Here is a 24,277-nt window from a genome sequence, read left to right on the forward strand (position 1 = left end):
CTGCTTGTTACTCTGCACTATGCTAACTCTGCAAACAACTCTGAAACATAAGTCCTGAAGCCACAGGTCTGTCTGTGTGAGAAGAGCAGTATTTGAACACTGGCCACATACTCTTTGCAGTATTTGACTTATCCAGGTTTTTCAAATACTCCTCAGGTCTACACTCACATCCACGAGCAATCTAACATCTTTAAAAGCACAGCTTTCTGTATAAAACTGTGCTTCATGAACAAGTGCCCCAAACTGCTGGAAAGACGCAGTTCTGTTCTGCAGGCAGCAGAACCTGAAGGCAGCTGTGGGACGTGAGCCTAGGGGCTCCGAAAGGCCACTCCAGTCTCATCTGCCATGTCAGTGCAGACACACAGCAACATCTAGTCTTTTTGCAAAGACCAGGTCAGACAGACTACAGTTTGCAATAACGCATGAGCTTCAGTAAGGCGTATCAGAGTCTCTGAATAAGAAATATTTTTAAACCTTTAGAATTAATATTGAAATTTGGGGAAATGGGTTACTTTTCTGTGTTTTTTTTTCCTAGCAACAGTAAGAACCAGTTCATTAGTCATACACCAAAGCCAAGCTTACAACTTCATTTTGCCTTTGAAATAACAAAGGAACTCAGTTTCCACATTTTTTTCTGTTTACTTCCAACTACAGAAATATCCACCAATGCCAATTAAAAGTGATAACACAGCATAACACAGAAATTTAAAATGTTAATAGAAGCTGCTTTCTAAATATATCAAATTTCCAATAAAACTGTATGAATACTTTTATCCACCAGGTGGCATATGCCTCACACTTTGCTCCTAATAAAGTCAACTTCAGTGATATGCATGAAGATCAGACCTTTCCAATTTCTTTTCTTCTAATGTAAAATTTCAATGACAGTTTAGAAATTATACACTTTTAGACAAAATAAAAGACATGCTGTAGCCAAGGTACTGAATAATGATGAGTTTTCACACTTAAACTCCACAGTCATGAGCTCTTTTGAAACCTCAGCTTTTTCTCTCCAAGCAAGGAGGTGCTAATATAGTTCTACCAGGAAAGTTATACTTGCAAAACTATCCTTGCAGAGATTTGGTTCAGGATAAAGATGGTAGAAGAACATATACTACTATACGACTACAGTTTGTCCAAGTTCTCTAATTAAACAAGTTGTATTGTCAAAGGACCACAGCAAGACAAAGATTTTACTGTTACAGATATCATACTCAAAATTACTTGTGATCTGGATATTTACACCTATCTGTTTGTATGTGCATGTGTATACATATACACATATGCAAACCAGATCTAACTGGGAAACAGTGATGACAGTTATGCAGATATTGTAGCCAAACAGAAATAAGTATGGTCAACATTTTCAGACAGTGTTTCAGTGGAATGTAGGCCCATCTTTTTTTTTCAAATTGGCCTCCTAAAAATCCCTAAGAGTCCTAAATGTTCATGGTCTGAATATGAAAAATACCAGGCATCCAGCACCTCTAAAGTCATGATGGTTTTTCCAGTAAATTAATCATGAATCTTTAGTGTCCAATTTCAATGCCTGTATTTAAAAACGTTAGCTGTAGCTTTTTTGAATAGTACACTAAAGTGTGGATTCTACCTTCCAAAAAGTATATTGAAAATTACAAAGCTTTTCACATCATCCCCCTCCTGTTTTGGGGGGATCAACTCTGATAAAGAATAGTTCATAACTACCTTGCTTTCAATGACTGACTGATGTTGGTCAGATCACTTGTACCTGTCCATGGTATTAGGCGATGACAAAGACCCCATGTTAGACATCATGCCAACAGCTGGTTGGACAGTAACAATTTGCACTGGCAAATTTCTGAGCTGATGATCTACAAAGTCTCATGGTCCTAGAGCCATTTGATCCAGCAAGTCCTACTTGACTTTTGCAAGAACTTGCTTTTGGCAGAAAAGACAAAACAGAACTGCTTTTATGTCCTTAATTCTTACCTAAGTCTTCTGGAGGATCAACAGCTAGATGATGTGTTAACAGACTAATTAATATGGAGAACCTCTTATTACAGAAGAGCAGATAAAGAAAAACAAGTAATGTTTTTCAATAAGCTTTGTAGTAAAGACAGATTTCAGCGACTTGCTTACAATGCTTGCTTGCTTATACAATGTGCGAGTTAAACATCAGAAAAGAAGAAATTAAGACTGCTGGATGCTCAGTGGCAACACCACTCCAATACATTAAAGAAACAGTGTAGTTTCAATTTTCCCTTTTAAAATGCATTAAGCCCTGACAAGTCATAACTTTATGGACTTTTCTTCTTGCAAGAAGAAAAAGAAAAAAAAAAAAGCCTTCAGAATGAGGCAAGTATGTAGAAGGGGTAAAAAAAAAAAAAAAAAAGCCTTTCAGTGTTAGACAATAATGACCAATCTATTCTACAGAAATATGTTCCAATCAATTATTTCTTGTTATATGGCAGTTGCCATAAATTATTTATTTTCTCACAAATGGTAGGTAATCTTGACAATTCATTAGGAAGCTGCTCCCCAATCTCAAGGAGTCTTGAAGATATTCAAACCTTAACACTGTGGCCTTGCAATGTGGCAAGGATTTTTGTTTGTTTGTTTGTTTGTTTTTCCAGAAATAAACATCTAGAAAACTTGTTTTCCTATCCTGCAGGCTTATTGTGCCATCCAACCTCTGCTCACTTAACAGCTGTGGCTGCTCCAGACCCCTAATACAGCTGTGGGATCCCCTCCTGAGTAGCTGAAGCTGACAGAGGGACAAACAGCCCAGACGGAAGCTCAAGGATGTGTTTCTTCCAAGCCTAAGAGATGAGCAGCTGATGAGTGGAATATCGTTTCCTTTCCCCTTTTCAAATCTGGACATTAAATGGCAGCTCTAAAAGGTTTGTGAGCCCCCAGTAATAACATCACTCAGATCCATAGTTTCAGCAAACCAAAGTTTTAGCGGGATTGGACCGTGGGCTCAAAGGCCCCCAGCCTATTCACGGTGTCGAAAGGAATCAGTGCATCTGACAAGAAGGCCATAGGGCAGAAGGTAGCAGTTTAATATCTGAAGGTGAAAGTTTTCTAGACTGTAGGTTGTATGGCAGAGGAGAGGGAGGTGAGGAAACAGGATGAGATGGCAGAGGCAGGAGTTAGACTACAAGATGATGACACTACTTATGAAGGTCTTTGGGGGCTTTTCATTTTAATTTCTTTTAAAAAGTACACTTAACATCAACTTTTCCTTCCATTTTCAAAAAAAATTAAATTAAATTAAAGTAGTACAGTCTAGTCTGTCTTAGACTTAGGGCAATATAACATTTACCAAGAGAACATGAGCACAAACTCATCTCAGTTGAAAACTACAATATTTGATCTAACTAAATTGTGCATCCAGTCATGGGTTTGCAAACTGCGGTGCATATACTTTAAATGTCACCTCAGCAGCCAAACAACTCTTCCTGCATACACATGTCAAGTGCTGCTGTTACCACGATAATGGTAATATATAAGCATGATGAATTTGGGATCTCTGCCCCTCCTGGGAGAGAGATGGACGTCTAAGCTTCTGGAAAGCATGGAGACTCAAGATATCAAATTGAAGTGTTGAATTTTCTGATATGCCTCATCTTAGTATTTTAATAATCTTTATTATTCTAAATTTTCCAAAATTAAGTTTATTTTTACTGTAAAGAGATTTTGTTTATTTACCAGATAAGAATTTTAAACTAATTTTTCTCAGACATGATATTTTGAAACCCATTTGCTCATCTTGCAGAATTGAATTCTTTAAACCGACAACCATTTTTTGAGAAGTACATTATTTTCATCAGATCCTTTCCGTAGGAAAAAACACTGCTGGGGAAACAATAAAAATAAATTAAAAAATAAAAAAGGCAACACTATGAAGTATCATATAATGAAAAAACGAAGAAGTTAGCAAAATAGCCCAACTGAGCCTTGCCACACATGCTTGACCTTGTCATACCAACCCTTGACAGAGTGCTTCTGTCCATAATGGTTTAGAAATCAAATGATGACTAACAATCTCTCTCCAAATTCTTTTGATTTTCCTAGCACTTCTACTTGGAAGCATAACCTTTGTATTTTACCATCACAGTAGCACTAGTAGCACTAGTTTACATAGGTCTTATTTCAATAGAAAACCTGTGAAAGTTTTATTTCTTGTTAGATAGGTTTATTTCTTGTTAGCTTGAAAGGTAGGTTTAGAAATAGGATTTTGTTGTTGTTTTTCTCTCTACACTTTTAAAGTCCCAAAACTCAAAGGACTCTTTGTGAACAGTGTCCTTTATTTTCCTTCCAAGTTTTTCATAGAACCCTGGCTCCTTCTCACTAGTTCTTTCAGTTAACTATCTTTTATATCTCATTAGCAAATTCTGTTCTGTACTGTTAAATCAGTTCCCACTTCTTTCACTTAATGAAAAAGTTTTCTTCCTTTTTTTTTGTTCTCTTAGATCCACTGAGTCACAACCACATGGGTATTTCCTGTGAATCTGCTTTCATCTTGGCTGTTGTTTTTCTTATGTTTCATGACAGACTGGAGAAATTAAAATTAGGAAGTATCAGAGGAATCTGATCATTAATGCTTAATATAAAGACTAATGGACTTCCTGATGAGTACAACAGAAAAAAGAAGCAACAAACTTACTATTCTCTATAATAGTATGATGAAATGGACAGTTAACTTCAGCCAAGAACACCAGTTCTTTTGGAAAGCTGATTCCAGTCTAAAAGTGTAATACTACAACCATGTGCACCTCAGTTGTCCAATATGAAGTTTAAACCCTGTTTAGTAAACTTCATGGGGAAAAAAAAAAAAGAAAAAAAACATGGAAAGGAAGAGGAAAAATGCTAAAACACATTTACTAACCAAAGGGTGTTTATAACTCATTTAAAGGTACTGAAGAAAGATGTCTGAAGCGAGGATAAGAGAGCTGCTATCTGGACACAGAGCAACTTTACCACAAACAAAAAGAAACAAAGTGTATTGTACAAGCCAGTTCTAATAGAAAGGTAATATCCCAACTCTTGCGCCATCTTTATTGGTAGAACTGCCCTGCTTTATTCTGGAAAAATATATGTACAAACTCAGTTCTAGAATTCAAAAAAAAAATTACAAAAGCAAATATATTTCTCAATCCAAATCAGTCTAATAAACTAGGGGAGAGGGAGGAAAAACAATTATGTTGTAATGGTCAGGTCATTATATAGATCAGATAAATCAAAATATTCCCATATGGACAAAAACAAAAAACAAACAAACAAAAAAAAACCTTGACACTGCCTGAAAAATTCAGTCTCCCACACCCAAATTCCCCACACAAGCTTCACCCTGCTGTTTCTGATGATGGATTAATTTTCTGGTATCAAAAGAGCTCCTTGTGTATCAAAAGCTTTGTGATCTTTGAAAGATCTCCTAGACACAGCAAACAAACCTTCATCTTCTGAATTTCATCTGAACTTTTCTCATAAGTTGGACACCTTTAAAAGTTAAGGTTATTTGTTTTAATCTCCCATCATTTTATAAAGGTAATTTTAACTCTGAAACAAACCATTGATGCATTTTATCTCCTCAATAGCTGAACCACTGGGAGGAAAAACAGGAAACAGCTGGTCAGAGCTAAAGTGCGATGAGAAATGTGTTCAAAACTAAAAAATGAGTCAAAAATTATCATCATTTACAAAGGTTGGATCTCCAGTCTTCCCAAACCAATGGCACAGAAACAATGTGCAAGCTAAACTTAATATGAAATGATTCACAAATGCCTGTTAATCAGAAAACCTAAAGAACTTTGCTGCTCAAAGGAAAGTTCAACCTGCTGGTTAAAGTAAAAAACAAAAACAAACAAAAATAAACTTATATTTTTGAACTGCTGGAGAATTGAGAAAATTGATACATTGCCATTTTAAATATGATCCATGCTATACTTCCCACTTGTTAGCTCTGATGTATCATTTGTTACCCCTATGTATCACTTACACAGCTCAAGTTGTTGGGTGACTTGGTGCCAGCAGAGACCAAAGTCTCCTTTACACTCATGGTAAACCATTGAGATGTCAAAGAAATGCTCACGTATCAGAATATATTGTACTTCTATGGTTCTCCCTTCTTTTGTATTGTAAGTTTCAAAAGGATTTGTAGGTGAGCCAGAATACAAGTAAATTTCAAAACAGGGAGCCATTCTGAATGTTTATAAATAATATTTTCCCCTTTAGGAACACATACATTTACATTTAAAACACAACTCACCCAGTGCAATTCTCAGACTGTAAACAACAGAATGGAAGTCCAATGGTATGGTTCCCACAGCAACTGTAATGTGCTTATATAGAGTGAAATAGCTGACATACGCACAGGGTCAGGACTATAACTGCACCAGGTTTGTAGCATGATGATTTAAGTCTGCAAAGTTACTCAGATAAATTCCTATTTTAAAACAGAAAAGATTGATGACTTGTCTCTCAGGGGCCTTTTTCTTGATCCATCTCACAGCAATATTTAAAACAATTCTCCACAGTTCAGATACTTTCTTAAGTTCTTGCTGAAAGACAAACTATTCAGAATAATCATTTAGACCTTTACTCAGCCTGCAAGTATTTTAGTGTTGATTGGCTACATATTAAAAAGTAACAACAATAACCTTGGTTTTTCTTTACTTTTATGCATGTATCTCAAATTACCAAATATTAAAAGTTGGAATGAGTGGGGAAAAAATGTTTTTGTTTTTTAAACTACTGGAAACAGGATACATCTCTTCTGCAGACTACAGTGCGGCACAACTACCTAAGCTTGTTGAGATAAAAGAAAATTTAGCCACAACAGGGAAGTGCTTGGGAGCAATATGTCTCCTCCAGCACCTGAGTGAACTCCTTAACAACTGCCTTTAAGTCTGCAGAGCAGATGAGATCTTTAAGGGTTGTAAAACTGTGAGGACAACAGATCCGAATCCAGAAGAAAGGCTTCCAAGCAGTGTGGTAACATGAACAATAAGTAGCTATGTGCAATGGAAGCGTACTGAAAGAGGTTTTATACACCAAGTTAATAATTGCAGCTTCCACAATTCATCTTCAATATTCATATAAACAACTTTGTTGTTGTTGTTTAAAACTGTAGTTTTAAAACAACTGCTTAATATAAGTTCGGTGTATGTCTTGTTCTTAAAGTATTTGACACAAGATTATGGATCCCATGAAACCGATAGCTCCATTATCCACATACTTCTTTTTCTCCCTTCAAGTCAGTTTACCTCAATAGTAGATTTTAAATCGATTTCAATATGACCAGGATTTCACCCATTCTCTAATACTTGAAGGCAATTCCTGAACTCTAAGAATTAAAATTGCTGTAACATGAAACTAGTGCTGTCAATAATAATCCTTTGTTTTGCCCACGTTTTACTAATGAAGTAAAACTGCTGATTGCTTGAAAACAATTTTTAGTGTCAGGAGAATAATATCACCATAATCATGGAGACTACAAGAATCACCTCTAATCACCTTAAAAGAAGCTCACATTATTTTATTACAGAATTGAAGTCCAAATTTTTGCAAAAATCAACAGATATTACAGTTACTGGAAGTGCTAAGAAAAAACAAAGAAAAAGCTTTTATTTTCACAGGAGTTAAATTATTCAGAGTCCTACCACAAATGATTTCAATTTATTTTTTTTCGCTACTGCTGCACGTCCCATACTGTGATGGCACACTTATTTGTAGGAATCTATTTATTATGCTAAGGAAATCATAACTTCGTACAGCAACGGTTATGACTACAGAGATGAAAAGACTCTTCTGAATCTTATACAAATGGGAAGACAAGAATAACATCGGTAAGTAAGAATGATCACAAGCCAATCCAACATATTTTCCTCTCTCAGCTAGGGGATTGATGAGTGCATCTCAAAAATGAGGCTTCAATCTCAGCTCAAAAATGACTGCATCCAGTTACAGTTTCAAAATATTAAAAATGGATACCATCACACAATTCACAGCACTGAGGCATGTTTTGCAGGAAGGGAACAGCTTTTAATGAGACAATTTTTGAGTGAAATTATTAGAAGAAAAAAATGTAGTTACAAATGTGAGGGCTGAATGTTTGCTTCCAGCACTGCCCCACTTCCGACATTCCTGCAGAAAGCTGTGTGCTGTCTCGCTGCCCTGAGTCACCCCGGATCCAGCCGCTGCACTGATGTCATTGGCTCTGCTTGCTGTGGGAGCACCCTCGGAGCTTTCCTGCCCCTTAACACTGCAGCTCGTATGTCTTTGGATAGTACCTGACAGCTGGATTATGTTCGATTTTTATTCCTTTTTCAAGCTGTTACCAGTCTGTGTTTTCAGCCAAAATTCCTTGTGTCCAGGGGCTCATAACCATACGATATCAAATCGCTTTTCATAAATAAACCATATAGCCTTACATCTCATGGAAGATGCCTTAAATATTGTGGCAAGTATCATTTTACAATATAGAGTTTTCTTGAAATTTCATAACAATAAGTTATATGCCTACCAATTACTGTCAACCCAAGCTTATTTTATTTTAGAAAACTTTTTAAAAATGTCCCAGAAGACTGCAGGATAAATTAAAATATAAATGAAACCTCCTAAGTTCAGATTTTAATTATTCACTTGCCAGAGTGATCTTTATATGTCACTGCTTTTATTCAAGCATACCAGAGTTAGCGACTCAAACTTTTCAACAGTTCATATATGTAATGGAGATAAGTTAGTTTCACCTGAGAAAGAATTCAGAACAGTGTCCAACCTTAACACTCTAACACTCTAAAATGAACACTTTAATGTGCTGCAGGGAGATTTTCTAAAACAGATCTTCATGCTTCTTTACAGTTGGTGAGCAGTCACTAGAAGGAAAGTCAGAAAATGTGGAAAAACTGAAGGCATAATACATTGCTCTTGCCAAGACTCCCACACTATTGGCTCTGAATACTTAAGTGTGCTCACAGCTAAAACTTATTGTTCATCATTTGGCCCCAGATTGTTAAAGCTCTAAGTCAACTACAAAATGACACAAACTATCTAGAGATTTATCTCTAACTCTATCACGCATTATGGTAATAACATTGACTACTTCTACAGACAGAGGCTAAATTTCCTATTTTTAAAGCTAGCCTATAAAACTGAAGTAACTCAACCCAAAGCAAATATAAGCATAGAGCTCCATTTAACAAAGTTCAATATATTTTTACAGCACTTACTGAAAGGAAAACATAATTTCTTGCCTATTTGGCTTCTCTTTTGCTTCCCTGAATTTTTTTTTCTAAACAGCCAATTTTGCTCACTTTTCTTTTTCTTTAAACAAAAGACTAACTCCCATGAAAGAAAAAAAAAAAAAAAAAGAAACTCAGGTCCAGATAGCAAACAGCTCATTCATATATGCTAACTACTTTAACATATGAATATGAACATAAACCTTTAAGTTTAAAAACATACCAACACTACCAACACTAGTAACAGGCGAAATCCTTATACACAGAGAAAAAATTATTGTCAGTGTGGAAGGGACCCCCAACAGCTTGCAGATTATTTGCTTCATGTCTTTTTTTTTTGTAAGTTCTTTTCAATGTTGGACTAGAAATTTTATTTCAAAGTCAAAAAACAAACAAAAAAATCAAACCCCAAATCTGTGCAATAGTTTGCAATTATTGTGGATTATCTCTTTCATAGAATTATGAGTATAGCATAAACTTTAGTATAAAGAGCAGTGCTGCATTTTAGGTATGCATGCAAACTGGGAGGGAGTCCATTTAAAGAATTCCAAACTTTTAAGTATGGAACAAGAAAGAAAAAAAAAAAACTGTGGGAAAACCACATAATCCTATCAGAATAATGCTATCATAGCAAACCAAGATCTGAATTTCCTACAAAAACAAATTAAAAAATCTGAAAAGTGAAAACCTATAAGGTGGTGGGGTTTTGTTTGTTTGTTTGTTTTCTGCTTTGTGGCTTGGGAAACTCACAGAGGCTGGCAGAATAACTTTACTAGTACAACTCCTACGACTATCATCACGTGCCTTCATGTGGCCACGCTCACAAGCTTTCAAAATCGTATCAGTCATCTGAGTGAAACAGCATGTTACAGATGTCGTTTCCGTGACTGACGTTCTTAGATGTTAGGTTCTACCAAGAGTTACTGCACTACCGACGCTACTGCACTAACATTTAGCTGACCAGAGTTAAGACAGCCAGCAGAATTCTTGCTTCTTAAAGCTCAAGCTACTGGCATCAGGAATGTAATGACACAGCAAAGACGGCCCTGACGCCTACAAAATTAACTTAGCTACAGAATTCAGCTATTACAGATTGCAACTATGTTGTTGCAGCTGTCATCTGGAGATCCTGAGGTCACCTACCTTGTTTGAAAGAATCACCCAGTGGTAGCTTAGCGAGCTACTCGAGTCTAACATCGTAGTCGTTGGTGGATTCAGATACTTGAGTCATAGTGCATTGCAACCACCACAAAAGCAGCGTATCAACAGAAAAAGAAGCCGACTTCAGCACTACGAAGCTAACATCTCACAGATGCTGGTGGTTCAATGATTCTAGAAACTTAGGATTTTAGGATTATGCAGACTGCTAATATGATGCAGCTGAGGTGGCCCAAAGAAGCAGCCAGGTCAAGCAAAGCTGACACCAATACTTGTGCTCTCAGTATTTGCTTCTACGACAAATTCTTCATATTTGGGACACCTTTATGATGAACTACTACTACTCATTCACTGTTTCAACACTGAAAAGTAAATTTTTCACAGAGTTATAACAGTCATATTACGTGCATCCACCTGATAAGGGTAAACCCTGCACTATATACAGCTGCAAAAACTAATGCAAAATTTCAAAATAATTCAAAAAAAAAAACTCTCATGCAATGCATACATTAAGGTCAGAGCAGAGGAGTCTAAGTCTGTATATAAAATATTTCTAAACAATAATCATTAAAAATACATTAAATATATACATGTTTTCTATATAATTCAAAGCCTCATCTCAACCCTCCTACAAAGAGAAAGAAAAAAAATGTAGCAAGGAAACAATTCAGTGTCTTTCCTTTATTAGCACTAGAATTTTTATGTAAGGGATATGCACAAATGAGACCCACATTTTCCTACTTAAAACATAAAGGTCTCTATTGTTCCACGCTACACCAGCACTGCTATGAAAACTTAATTTCTCTGACTTTTTCCCCCCCAAAAGAACAGTACTACTGTTCATTTAGCTGTTTCAAACAGAATGCATGCTCAAAGGGTGAGATAAGAGGAAAGAAAGAACAAATTACTACATTCATTTACTACTTTATCCTTCATTTGATTATTGGTATGAAAGCTTCCTACAAATGACCATAATTCATTGAATTATTTTAACCCACAGTGTATGGAAAACAGGTCTGTATTTGTCACGTCCACTGAGTTAATTTCCATGTTTGTGTTAAAAAAAAATCTATAAGACTAATAATATAAGCCATAAATACAGCCATATTATTACAAAAATAACATGATACTAAAATAACAGAAAAAACGCTAAGAATGCTTGATGCACATTATACATAAAGTAATCAAATACAGCAATTGGTAAGAAGGAAAATATTTGAAGCCACCATCTGAAAGAAAAAAAAGTTTAGAAATATGCACATATAAACTTTTTCTGACAATAAAACATTCTCTGAATTGTAGTTATGCAGACTGCTTCACTGTACCTGTTTCTTTTGTTCAGAGACAGAATATTTCCTATTTAAGTTATTATTCAGCAAGAACGTATTACATTTATTGCTGAGTTAGTTTATATATCACAGAAGTCTTCTAATTAAATCCATCAAACCCTAAGATGATATGCATTCAGTATTACATGGCAGTGGTGTAAACTAGTGAATAATTCAAGCATATTAAAGCCAAGGAATTCAAGTCAAATTGGAAATGCCCAGTGAAGAAACCTAAATGCATCCTTACCTTTTCATATGTACGTAAATAGAAGTTACCCTAGACCTCAGCTACAAAATATTTTCCATTTTTACTCCAAAAAAAAAAAGTTTATAATGTAAATGCAAACATTTGGTATCACATTAGGTAAATATGTGGCTCATCTTAATTCCTTTGTGGAAGTGTGACCACACACCATACAGGGCACATGTTGTACCAGCAAGTTCGTGCTTTCCACCATTTAGGACAGTGACTATCACAAGAATAAACTGCACCATAAAGCTTTGCCACCTAGTAAAATAAATAAATAAATAAATAAATAAATAAATAAATAAATAAATAAAAGTGTATACCTGTTTGTACAACTCTTCATTTGTCTATTTAAATGGAAAAGTGTCAGGTTTTGGATGAATATGAGGAATATTACCGGAGGGCAAAACTGTCATGGAGCTCCTGAGCTATCAAGTCCCTTCTTCTGTTATCACTGACAAAATTTCATACAACCCATTTCATCAATTTAACAAGTCCCACCATAGAAAGTAATTAATTTTTCTACCATTTCCGTCCTACAGAAAGCTGTTGCAGTCTCATTACTAATTGTTAGATGCTTCTCCCAATTCTCAACCTAAGTTTATTCAGGACCAGTTTATAAGCATGGCTGCTTATCCGACCGCAGTCTCCTCTACCATGGTTGTCTTCCCCTCCCTAGACCTTATTCACACATTTTAATGGAGAAGAATCACACCCTATTTTTTGTGCTAAGCTCAGGAAGCCTCTCTTCTCTTACTCCTCTCAGAACAGTTTCTCTTGCTGTGATCATCCTGCTGGCCATTCTTTCTCAGTAGTCATGTTTCAGATTAATCCTTCTTGAGTACCAACAGACAAAACCCTCTTTTATAGATCCCACTGACAACTATTTCATTGCTACCACCACAGAAAATCTTTTAGTATTTATATTAAAATAATATACAGAAGATGTGCTATGTCATTTCTACAATAATATCTTAGGCATTTATGATTTCATTCTAATTGTGTTTTTTTTTTTTTGTACTATCTTAAGAAAATAAGAATTAGGGCAATAACAGCACATTCATAATAGTTGAATAACATTTAATAAATTTCTTTCTTAAATTCTTTGCAAGTGTAGAAGGATTATAAATACCTAATTTGGTAATTTGGGGGAAAATACTATGCTTTCTTTTTCAAAGCAACAAAATTTGTCACTGTGATCCAATACTACCATATATCATTCTATACAATTGATTTTTATAAATACAAATATGCCACATATATTCAATTTATGCATATCTATAATATATATTAAAACAGATGTATAAATATAAATGTATATTTTATATGTAAACATTTATAAAATGTATATGTATACAGAAATATCTGTATATAGGTATATCACGCATTATTTATATAAAAACCTATCAAGTCAAATTTATACATACATATGTAGAGAAAAACATGCCTATAAACATTTTATACAAATACACATGAATGTGTATATATATGCACACACACATATGTATAAATTTTACATAAATATAGAATTATACTTTCCCTCATGCCAATCTTAAACCAAAATGAGTTTCTAAGGACAAGACATTCTTCTGAAAAGCAGTGCTCAATATAAGGTTCAATGGTTAAGTGAAATGTCCTATTGTTACCATATATTTACTATTTGAAGGCATCTTTTTAAATGAAAGGTCATGGTCATCAAGTTAGCAAAACTCTTACAAGTGAAAACAAACTATGAAAAGCTTACCTCATGCCATAAAGAGGTCTCAAGAAAGGAATTAAATTCCCAGTTTATTAAGGACTGAATTATAGTTAGCTGTTCTGTCGTAATCCTAGAACACTTCAATCCACTGTTGTTTCTCCTTTGCTCAACATAATTCCAAGCAACAGTTCCTATGTGCCCTGAAGGTAAAGTCCTAACAATTGCTCTCGTTCCAGTATAAACTGATTTTTTAACCTCCTTATCATTTTTACAGAAACGTCTTATTAATAATGTGGAACGTTCTTTTTTGTTTCTAAAAAAATCCTCCTCCATCTCTTCTTCACAGTTATCATTACAGTCTTCAAAATGGCTCAGAAAGGGCTTTGAAGGCATTCTTCCAGTAAAGTTATTTCCACAGAAGTTGTGACCTGAGCATGCCACTTTAACCTTTCGTGGTGCTCTTTCCAGACAGAAGTACTTATCCCTTAAAGCATCGTCATACAACTGCTGCCCATTTTCATCCTCACAGTTGTTTGTCAACTCCACTAACGTGCAAGTGCAGGCCGCGGAACCAGTGGTGTTACTACCGCCAACACTTACTGGCTGCAAGCAGTCATCCAAAATGAAGCTGTTGTGTAAATTGCACAAAGCCTTTGATATATTCCTTTCACTAGCACAATGAAAGTGAAAAAAGGCTACTTTATCAGTATCATTGCTGTCATTCTTATTTATTGCTGTCTGGCTTCTTAAAGAAGGTCCATTCATTTTCAACTGAATTTCTGCAAGCATGGCTCTTTCCAGTGAAACAGGAATTCCAGTTTCTAGGCATGCCTCTCCCCCTGCTAATGTGCCACAAGATTTATACATCTGGCTGCACGGGATATTGCTCTTGTAGTTTTTCTGTACAATGTTACAGTTAATGTTAAGAAATTCCACTGAATCAGGGATGGAGCTGTTTCTCTCCCAGAAGTTTTCATTACTATTGTCATCAGTCATTTGTTCATTTGCCAGAGTGAATATTTTGGGCACTGAGCCCCGAAGACTTTCTTCTTCCAGTCTGTGTAAGTATGAGAGCGCGCGTGTGGTTTGCCTTCCTGGACTGGCAGTATGTCTTTTTATAACACTGGTGTCCAAAGCATTTTCAGTATTTTCATCTCCAGCTGACTGAGCAGGTATCACTTTACCCTGTACCACAGAGACGAGAACAGAAGCTGTCATTTCCTCAGAGGTCATCTTGCCACAGTCTTTAGTTGCTGGATGTGTGCTGGGGAGGGGAGTGTCTAGCAATCCTCACACCACGATTTCAGTGTAATAAAAGTTTCAGTGCTAAATAATCAAGAAACACATGGTAAAATACAAACTGACTACTTGTTCTTTTTGAATTCGGGAAAAAAAGTAACAAGTTGTTGTTGTTGTTTTAACTACTGGACTACCAGGCTTTTCCAGTTGTGGATTACTGGCACGAGATGCAAACATTTTTAAAAACAGCTTCTTAATGTGATGTAGCTGTTTGACTCGTCTCTTCCTAAAATTAATTCTTCTACCTTACGTTGCACATACATTGTTGCCTCAGGTTGCAGAAAAAGACCAAACACATAATCCATTCCAGAGATGCATCCCCCCATGGGACATTCAAGAAGTTGAGGTCTTCTGTAAAGAAAAGAAATATATATATATATGTATTATATGTATTGAACAGAATCCATGGCACAAAATCCATCATCACAATTATAACAAAAAATTGCTTTTATGTAAAGAGAAGAAACACAAAACAACAGAAGATAATTGTACTGAGACCTACAAAATCACAAAATACACAAGTAAATGTCTTACAGTTTCTATTTACAATTTGGAAAAAGTCCAGTCACGTTTTGCATGTTCAAAAAGCTGAATTCACATCACTATGGAAAGCTACATAACTGCAGAAAAATAATTTTGCTGAAACTGTAATACTGGAATTGAACATACAAGTGAATGTATATAAAGAGAAAAAAGGCAATGTGCTTTATATAATCTCTCTGACTCATAGCCAGGACAATACAACAGAAATATATTATTTTCAAACCTATTTTGTGTTTTAAAACTAACTCTTTTCCTGTTCAGAATTGAACCCTACCACAACTGCAACTGCTTTGGTGTTACATGGTTTCTGTTCTCAGTAACCTTTACAAAGTTACCTTCCAATCATGAACAAAACACATTTTTTTTGCCATAAGTTTATCACTGAAAAAGACAAGCAGCAAGCCAAGAGACTAACCCATATTCATTTAAAAAATAAATAAATAAAACAACTTTGTTTTGACCTTAAAAAAAAAAAAAAAGGGAAGTTGACATTTTATTATTGATTTATATCCTAAAGTAGTTTGGTGCAAATCAAAAGATAAAACACTCTTTAGTTAACAGGATATTTAACATGCCGTTTTCTTACACAAAGAAACGCAGCAGTGTAACTGAATGCATCAGCTTTCCTGATCCATCTCAGGAGAAAGCAAAAACAAATTTACTGAAAAGTTACATTTAGCTATAAATTGGATGACTTAAGGTTTGCTAGCCAGTGAAGAGCATTCTCTTCCAGAAAGTCACTAGAGTTTATGCACGCACACACAAAAAAAAATTAATATTTAAATCCAGACTTCAACTTTACTGGTTTAACAACAGATGAGAGACCCGGGAGGATTATAAAGGAAAGTGATGCTGACAGAACAAAGAGCCACAAGTTTTACATTCTCCATGCATTACAAAACTCATGTGCATGCCAGAGCAGCCAGAGGATAGTCAAGATGGGACTCAGGTCCTGGACAAGAGAAAACTGTTTTTTCTTGATCTTTTATTTTACTCCTAAGTCTCTTTGTTGTTATACGAAGTAACAATAACAGTTTGTAAAAGGTAAAAAACACATACATGTATTAGTCTTCGGTACTGATTTTTGAAGGATTTCTTTCATCTAATCAAAACATCTCAGTCTACTGATTCATCTTTCCTGTTTGCTACAGAAAGATTCCAGGCAATCCAATGAAAACATAAATAATTGAAATATATTCATAAATGTACTCCCTGTAATATTGCTAAGCCATGAATAGATGTTAAAGGAATGGATTGTTACTGCAAAGAATATATAGTTTATCATGGTGACTGCTGAATGAAATTCTTACAAAACATCACCACTCTACAGGGAAAACAAAACAACAATTTCATTACACAACTCCAACTACACAATGAATTCAAGATCACAAAAACAGCCATACACGTTGACGTTTTTTACATCATTCTTTAACAGAAAAACTTTTTTGAAAAAAATAAATGTATTGCTGATTTGCTTCTGTAAATAGAAAGCTGCTATAACCACAGGTCCATTTATATCCCGGACACTGTCCACAAAGCTCGTTCAGAGGCCAGGACTGCTCTTCCACAGTGTTCCCAAAAATTTCCTTCAACTTTATTCTCCTGTTTCTCTTATATTAGAGTCTCCACACATGCCCCCTCCAAGCCACTTCTCTCAGATCTTTTCATTTCTAGAAACTTTCATCTCAACTCTTCCCCACCACAGATTTTGTTGCTCACCCTTCTCCTTAGCTCCAGAGGCTATGTGACTGCCCCTTCTATACACCACCATCACTCTTCTTTAGGGCCCTCTTTGAAATACGTTTCCTCAAGAATCATGTCTGCATAAGAAGCTCCCTGCCTATGTCCAGCTGTTCCCATCCTCTAATGGGCACTGCAATATGATAGGGAACTGATCCACCTCAAGAATTTTTTGCTCAAGTTACTTTACAGCTAGATCATTTTCCCAATCCAGTACACGTATGGTTGTATGAACATGTGTGTTACAACAGCATGACGGGGGAAAGCAGGCAGCAAGGGAAAGGGAGAAAAAGGCTGCTTCAATCAGTTTACACACCTCTGCTATCTGCAAATGCAGTTTGATGTTTCAGGTACGTCACTCTAGCAGCTGGCTACCACCAAACCTGGCAGATTCCCTTCTACCTTCACACCTGGCCCTCCATCCCCATTTCCCCTCATCTCACACATCTGACACCACAAATCCACCAGCTTAAGTTGATTGAGCCAGCCAATTTGTCAGGAAATTCTTCTTTTCATCCAAATGAACTGACTTACCTTGTGGCCATGTGATCGTTACATCCGGAGGAAAGGAAATATTAGAAATGCTTGGTAGGGACCACACATCCCAGTAGTAGCTTCAGTTTAGATCTGATGTCTAAATGTTTGCTATGCTGTCTAAACACACTCTGAAGATAAAATCATAGACTAAGAGAAGTTATCTAGTGTATCAGTATGCCAAAATCTCATAAAATAGCAAGTAGGAAGTGTGATGGTAGAGCCTCTGATTTATGGACAACTGCAAAAATATCTGAAGCTGCAGCTAGGCTGAACAGATGACGAGGGTTTCATGTGTCCCCCATTACTCTCTTCCCAGTCTCTGCTTTCCACTGTAATCAACAGAATTCAATTCACTGTGTCCAGCAAATTCCTTAAACTGTTGGAATTCATTAAACTTGTTATGAAGCGTGTTAACAGTGCAATAAATGCTATCAAGTGTAAAACTCATAAGCTCAACCGATAAAATAGTATTTTGTAACTTTCTGTAAAATTGCAGAACTTTCACTCCCCTTGGCTTCCTATACTCACATGTCTGCACATGGGTGGCCAAAGCCTAGATCCTCGTATAAAAGCTTCATACAAACATGGGTGCATTTGCATATAAAATTATTCAAAACCATATTCTTCCTGTTGCACATTCAACTCAAAGCACTCTGATCCACAGTTAAATCTGCATGTAAAAGCACTTGAACTAGATGATTAAACCTACCCTGTACTCAACACATGCTGACATTTTCTAAAGCCACTAGATTAGCTGATGAAATCCATTAATAACTACACTGGTTCATTTTACAAGGCTTAAGTTATGTCAGAAATGTAATGTGCTCCTTTGACCAGTAAAGGAAAGTAAAAATATAAGAAACTAGATCCAGCACTAGTGAATCATCCTGAATTCAGAGGTCAGCCAACAAAGACAGGCAAATAATGAAAATAAACAATCTAGTGACCTTTCAGTACACACATTCACAAAATGTATTAAGTCTGAAAACGTGTGACATGAAACTAATTTGTCTACTTTTTTCACTGCTGCATACACTTTAAGACAATGTTCAAGCCAGTTCTAGTTAATATTAATAATAATAATGTTTAATAATTCCTTATTCCTCAGATATCTGGGATTATAGACGATAACAGACTGGGTAAAAAAACTTCCAACATAATCTAAGATGCAGAAAATACAATAAACATAAGACTATAAAATTGTATTAATTTAGTATCAATTTAACCTTCAGTACATTACTCAGACTAATTTCTTTTTGAAGTCCAGAGAAATGCTGTTTCAGAGAAGAAAACATTATGTCAAGTACTGCACTATTTAGTCTAAGTAAAGGCATCTAAAGGATCAGACCGGTCACACAATGCGGTAAATTAGAGCCTTTTAACCCTACGCTGTCAAGGGAAAGATGATAAGATAAATATTTGAGGATGCTGGCTGGACTGTGGGAAGAAGCAGCAACTGCCTCTTTACCCTGGCAAGCAGGACTAAGGGTAAAGATAGGAATTATTTAGAGAAGTTGCATGCTGTCAGAGATGCCGAATGCAATTCAGTATGCGGGATGCTGTGGGAGATTTACCGGGAACTGGGTGAATGCCTGGTAGGGGCCAAAGGTGCAGAGAAAGAGGGGGACTGACAGACAAGATATGTGAGAATATGAAATGCACATTGATGGTTTTCATGGGCAAACTGCTATTAGACTGGGCTGAAAAGTAATTCAAGACAGCTGAGGGGCACGTGGAAACTGCCTGAAAATCCCCCCTTCTTCCTAGTCTATGCTGGGATGTCTATAGCTATTTATCCAACTTGAATCCTACAGGTTACATATACTTGGTGACTATCAATCCTAAATCAAGTTTCAGCACAGAAAACACACACAAATCAAATATTTATATTAATTAGTTCAAATTAATAATTATGGACACAGTGCCCATGGTATAAACCATCAACGAGTAAGAGATTCTTGGGAAAAAGCAAACTAGTGGAAGAATTTGGCACAGGGTAAGCGGATACAAAACTTTAAATCATTATCTCAAGCCACCCCCAAAACTGTGTTTAAACAATATAATCTCAGTTTAAGCTCTTAAGAAAACAACTGATTCATGAGGTTATTAGTATACTACAACTATCCACTTGCAATAAAAGTAAATTTAACTATCGCTTTTTTTTTTTTAAGTAAACTATAGTTTGTCCCAAAGTTCTTGGAGATAATAAGAAAACCACATTTATTAACACCTCTAATTTACCCTGTAGCATGCACACTAAAGTTTTTAACTATAGTGCCTTATCTCAGAAACAAGCAGAACAGACCAGTACAAGAACAGGGCACCAACATGTCATTGTCAGTCTTCTGAACTTTTCTTCTGCCCAGGGAACCAAAGGCAACAGTAAGGAGGAAATAGCCAGACTCTTAAGAATCATTCAAGATGTGCACAAACTCTGTTCGAGCAGTTGGAGGCAAGTTATAACAACATTTTACTTGGCACAGAGCATCACACAGAACCTCAGATTTACCACCAGTGTCTGTGTTTCAGCAACAAAAAAAAACGAAGAACTACAGTATTTGTATATCCTGTCAAGTCAGAGGTTTTTTGTTGTTGTTGTTGTTGTGTTTTTTTTCTAATTTCTAGAATACTAATCAAAACATGATCAACTATTAGACGTCTCACGCTTTGCAAATGGCTGCCAGGTGGTCAACTGCCTCATCATTCACCACTGCATCAGGCAGAATCTGAAGTCACTGCCAGATACCAGCTCCAAACTTCATTTCTTTACTGTACATCTTCCTTTTCTGTATGAGAAGCACTGAGAGAACCCATGACTGAATTTATCTTACTGTCAGTGTCAGTTCTTTATTTCTTTCTAGATCTGATCTGCAATAACATCTTTAAATAGTCTTTCTTTTCAGTGATTACTTGCATTTCATGCTAAGTAACCTACTTTTTGACAGCAGTAACTTCACCATTACAGTATCACAGATTTCTAGGTTGGAAGAGACCTCAAGATCATCGAGTCCAACCTTCGACCTAACACTAAGTACTCCACTAAACCATATCCCTAAGCTCTACATCTAAACGTCTTTTAAAGACCTCCAGGGATGGTGAATCCACCACCTCCCTGGGCAGCCTGTTCCAATGCTTAATAACCCTTTCGGTAAAGAAGTACTTCCTAACATCCAACCTAAAACTCCCCTGTCGCAACTTTTGCCCATTCCCCCTCGTCCTGTCACCAGGCACGTAGGAGAACAGACCAACCCCCACCTCTTTACAGCCTCCTTTAAGGTAACTGTAGAGAGCGATAAGGTCGCCCCTGAGCCTCCTCTTCTCCAGGCTGAACAAGCCCAGCTCCCTCAGCCGCTCCTCGTAAGACTTGTTCTCCAGACCCCTCACCAGCTTGGTCGCCCTTCTCTGGACTCGCTCGAGCACGTCCATGTCCTTCCTGTAGCGAGGGGCCCAAAACTGAACACAGTACTCGAGGTGCAGCCTCACCAGAGCCGAGTACAGGGGCACAATCACCTCCCTAGACCTGCTGGCCACACTGCTTCTTATACAGGCCAGGATGCTGTTGGCCTTCTTGGCCACCTGGGCACACTGCTGGCTCATATTCAGCCGACTATCAACCAATACTCCCAGGTCCTTCTCGGCCAGGCAGCTTTCCAGCCACTCATCTCCCAGCCTGTAGCTCTGCTTGGGGTTGTTGCGCCCCAGGTGCAGGACCCGGCACTTGGCCTTGTTGAACTTCATGCAGCTGACCTCAGCCCATCGCTCCAGACTATCCAGATCCTCCTTCAGAGCCTTCCTGCCCTCGAGCAGATCGACACACACACTTAGCTTGGTGTCATCTGCAAACTTACTGAGGGTGCACTGGACGCCCTCATCCAGATCATCGATAAAGATATTAAAGAGGGCCGGCCCCAGTACCGAGCCCTGGGGGACACCACTAGTGACCGGCCTCCAACCAGATTTGACTCCATTCACCACAACTCTCTGGGCCCGGCTATCCAGCCAGTTTCTAACCCAGCGAAGCATACGCCAGTCCAAGCCCCGAGCAGCCAGTTTCTTGAGGAGAATGTTGTGGGGAACACAACACAACACAAGAAAAGATAAAATCCAGAAAAAGAATATAAATCCAGAAAACAGAAGCAGAGGTGCAAGAGTTTGGTACACAATTAATCTCAAATCTTTCAAAATACTGTGAATGGTGTTTCTGTTAAAATACAAATGACAACAATGACTTTCATTAAAATAGAAGTAATAAATATGGGAAGAATGACTGTATGTATTTCCTGTCATTTGCCAGTCACCTCTGTGGCCTCAAAATGTTAATTCAGAACAGAATAACTTGCATACAAGCATTATTGTTCTGAGAACTTATCAGATTCAAAATCTGCCGCTTTGAAATACTAACTGTTCACAACAATAAACAGTCAACGGGAACCTCAGACTGCATACAAGTGTCATTTGTAAACATTCATACTCCCTCCTATCAAACTATCACTCCTCAAAGAATCATTATCAAACTCTTCCTGCGAACAGGAAGAGATTACATTATTTGAAAGCCAGATGAGGTCCTGAATACTAAGGAAAATTAAGTAGGAGACTGATTGCAGGCACTCACTTGAAAAACAAAACAAAATGAAACAAAACAAAAACACACACACAATTTCAGAAATGTAAACCAGTGACGGAACTGGTGTTTCGTGCTCAGAACCTGTTCTCTTGCTAGCACATTTTGGTACAGTGATGCTTTCACAGATGTCACCTTAATCAAAGGATACTGCATGTCTAAGTTGCTTCAAGCCTTCAGAATTTAGTGCCTTGGCTAGCCATCCACCAGCCCAGCCCTACAGCAGGCTGACCTTTTCAGACTTGTGGACAGGGCTGAGACATCACAGCACGCCTGCCGTACTCCACGCTCTGCACCATCTGTGTCTCCACTGGCACCCAAGCTTCGGCAGTGAAAGAAACAAGCACATCGGTAGGTTTGTTTACCTGGACACTGCAAGAACAAGTATTAATCCTAAGGATCTACAAGCCTTGGCTCAGCTTTTAACTTGGCTTTTAACTGAGCAACACTTCAGACTCAAGGCTTTTAGGAAATGGTTCTTACCAGCACCATTATCTCTCATCCTCCCCTCTCCTGAAGGGGTAGCAGAGAGGTTAGCATCACAAGACAGAAATACTTGCCCCTCTAACAAGAATCTCCAGTTCTGGCAATCCCTTTTCTTATCTAGTCCAGTTAACAATAAAGCATCGCTGGTAGGTAGCCTTCCCATCTGAGCTCATGTAGTATTTCATTTCTGCCCAATGGGAAACCATGCTCTTAAGGTACATGAAGTGACACAGTGACACATTTTGGAAAACTACTACTTCACATTGCCATGAAAACTGTCTCCTTACTCAAGCTTTAATATTACTCCAAGCCAGGTCAAACAATGATGAAAAAAGAACACCTCAGGTTCCTCATCTTGTTCCTCCTTCCTTGCTGCATTTTTTTTGTGTGAGCACTCAAGTATCCTCTCATTAACCCCTCTCACAGTCCTGCATGTATGCCACTAGTCATGTGATGAGAACAGAACAAATCTGTAATAAAAATATTTCTAACTGCTCAAAGTCTGATGGCATGTTAGAGGTGCTTACATCACCAGAGTTTATCTTCTACAAATCTACACTAACACTTATATTCATATTATGCTATGCTACAGTAGTCCCATTAAAAACCTTTACATGAGTAATAACATATATTATAGCCCAGCTGTCATAACTATAACAAAAGGAAGTCTATTAAAACTGGAATCTCAGTATGTGTTTCAAATAAAAATGAAAAGATAATCTGTAAGTGAAAAAGAGTTCGGTCATTTGTCAGAGCTATACATTTATACTTTAATTATAGAAAAGCATACAAAAATGTTTCAAATGGTGAAGACTAACGTTATGAAATTACTGTGCTAGACTTGTCCTTTCTCAAAATTATTTTCTTTGTGTATCATTCTTGACCTATTCATACCATTCATTCAAGAATCTTAATATATGTTCAAAAGAAAGAAAGAATTTTAAGAGACTATTGCCATCTCATCTGCATATTATTATCATGTCTTATAGAGAGCGCAAGAGAAAAAAAGTCGTTTTGCTTAAGAAGTGATTAGTTATCTGCTTGAGAAGTGTCACTTTCATCAGATCAAGCATCCCTGAAAACACAGGAAATAATTTCTATACCACCGCTACTGTTCTAACATTTCTACATTTTAAGCACAGTGACACTGAAAACACTACTACCCAAATACAGCAAACAATATTTGCTCAGCAAATCCATACTGCCTTTTTTTTTTTTTTTTGGCCTACGATGGCTTTATCCACCACATCATTCCCTGGGAGAAAGCCCACCCTGACATCTGACTCATTCAAGCCATGAAGTAATCTCTAAGATGTTGGCTCTTGCTAGAATTAAATGTGCAAGCAGCAAATTACCATGCAACTGCAAATAATTTAAGTAGTATTCCAAGATATT

At 36.9% G+C, this 24,277-nt stretch overlaps 1 protein-coding gene across 12 annotated transcripts in view; it reads right to left on the bottom strand.

The window, feature by feature from the left end:
• PLCE1 (phospholipase C epsilon 1) overlaps window positions 1–24,277 on the bottom strand; it is a 160,584-nt gene that overhangs the window by 118,324 nt on the left and 17,983 nt on the right. For 8 of the 12 annotated variants that reach the window (XR_013953069.1, XM_080598210.1, XM_080598215.1 and 5 more), the window contains exon 2: window positions 13,702–15,306. Coding sequence is in view for 11 of the 12 variants with exons in the window: in XM_080598210.1 (XP_080454336.1) it covers window positions 13,702–14,889 (1,188 nt within the window). In the remaining variant the exon portion in view is untranslated. The remainder of the gene's footprint in view (window positions 1–13,701; window positions 15,307–24,277) is intronic. The other 4 variants (XM_080598212.1, XM_080598211.1, XM_080598209.1 and 1 more) reach the window with 2 other exon arrangements.

Source organism: Anser brachyrhynchus, assembly GCF_964034855.1.
Source record: "Anser brachyrhynchus genome assembly, chromosome: 6".
NCBI lineage: Eukaryota > Metazoa > Chordata > Aves > Anseriformes > Anatidae > Anser > Anser brachyrhynchus.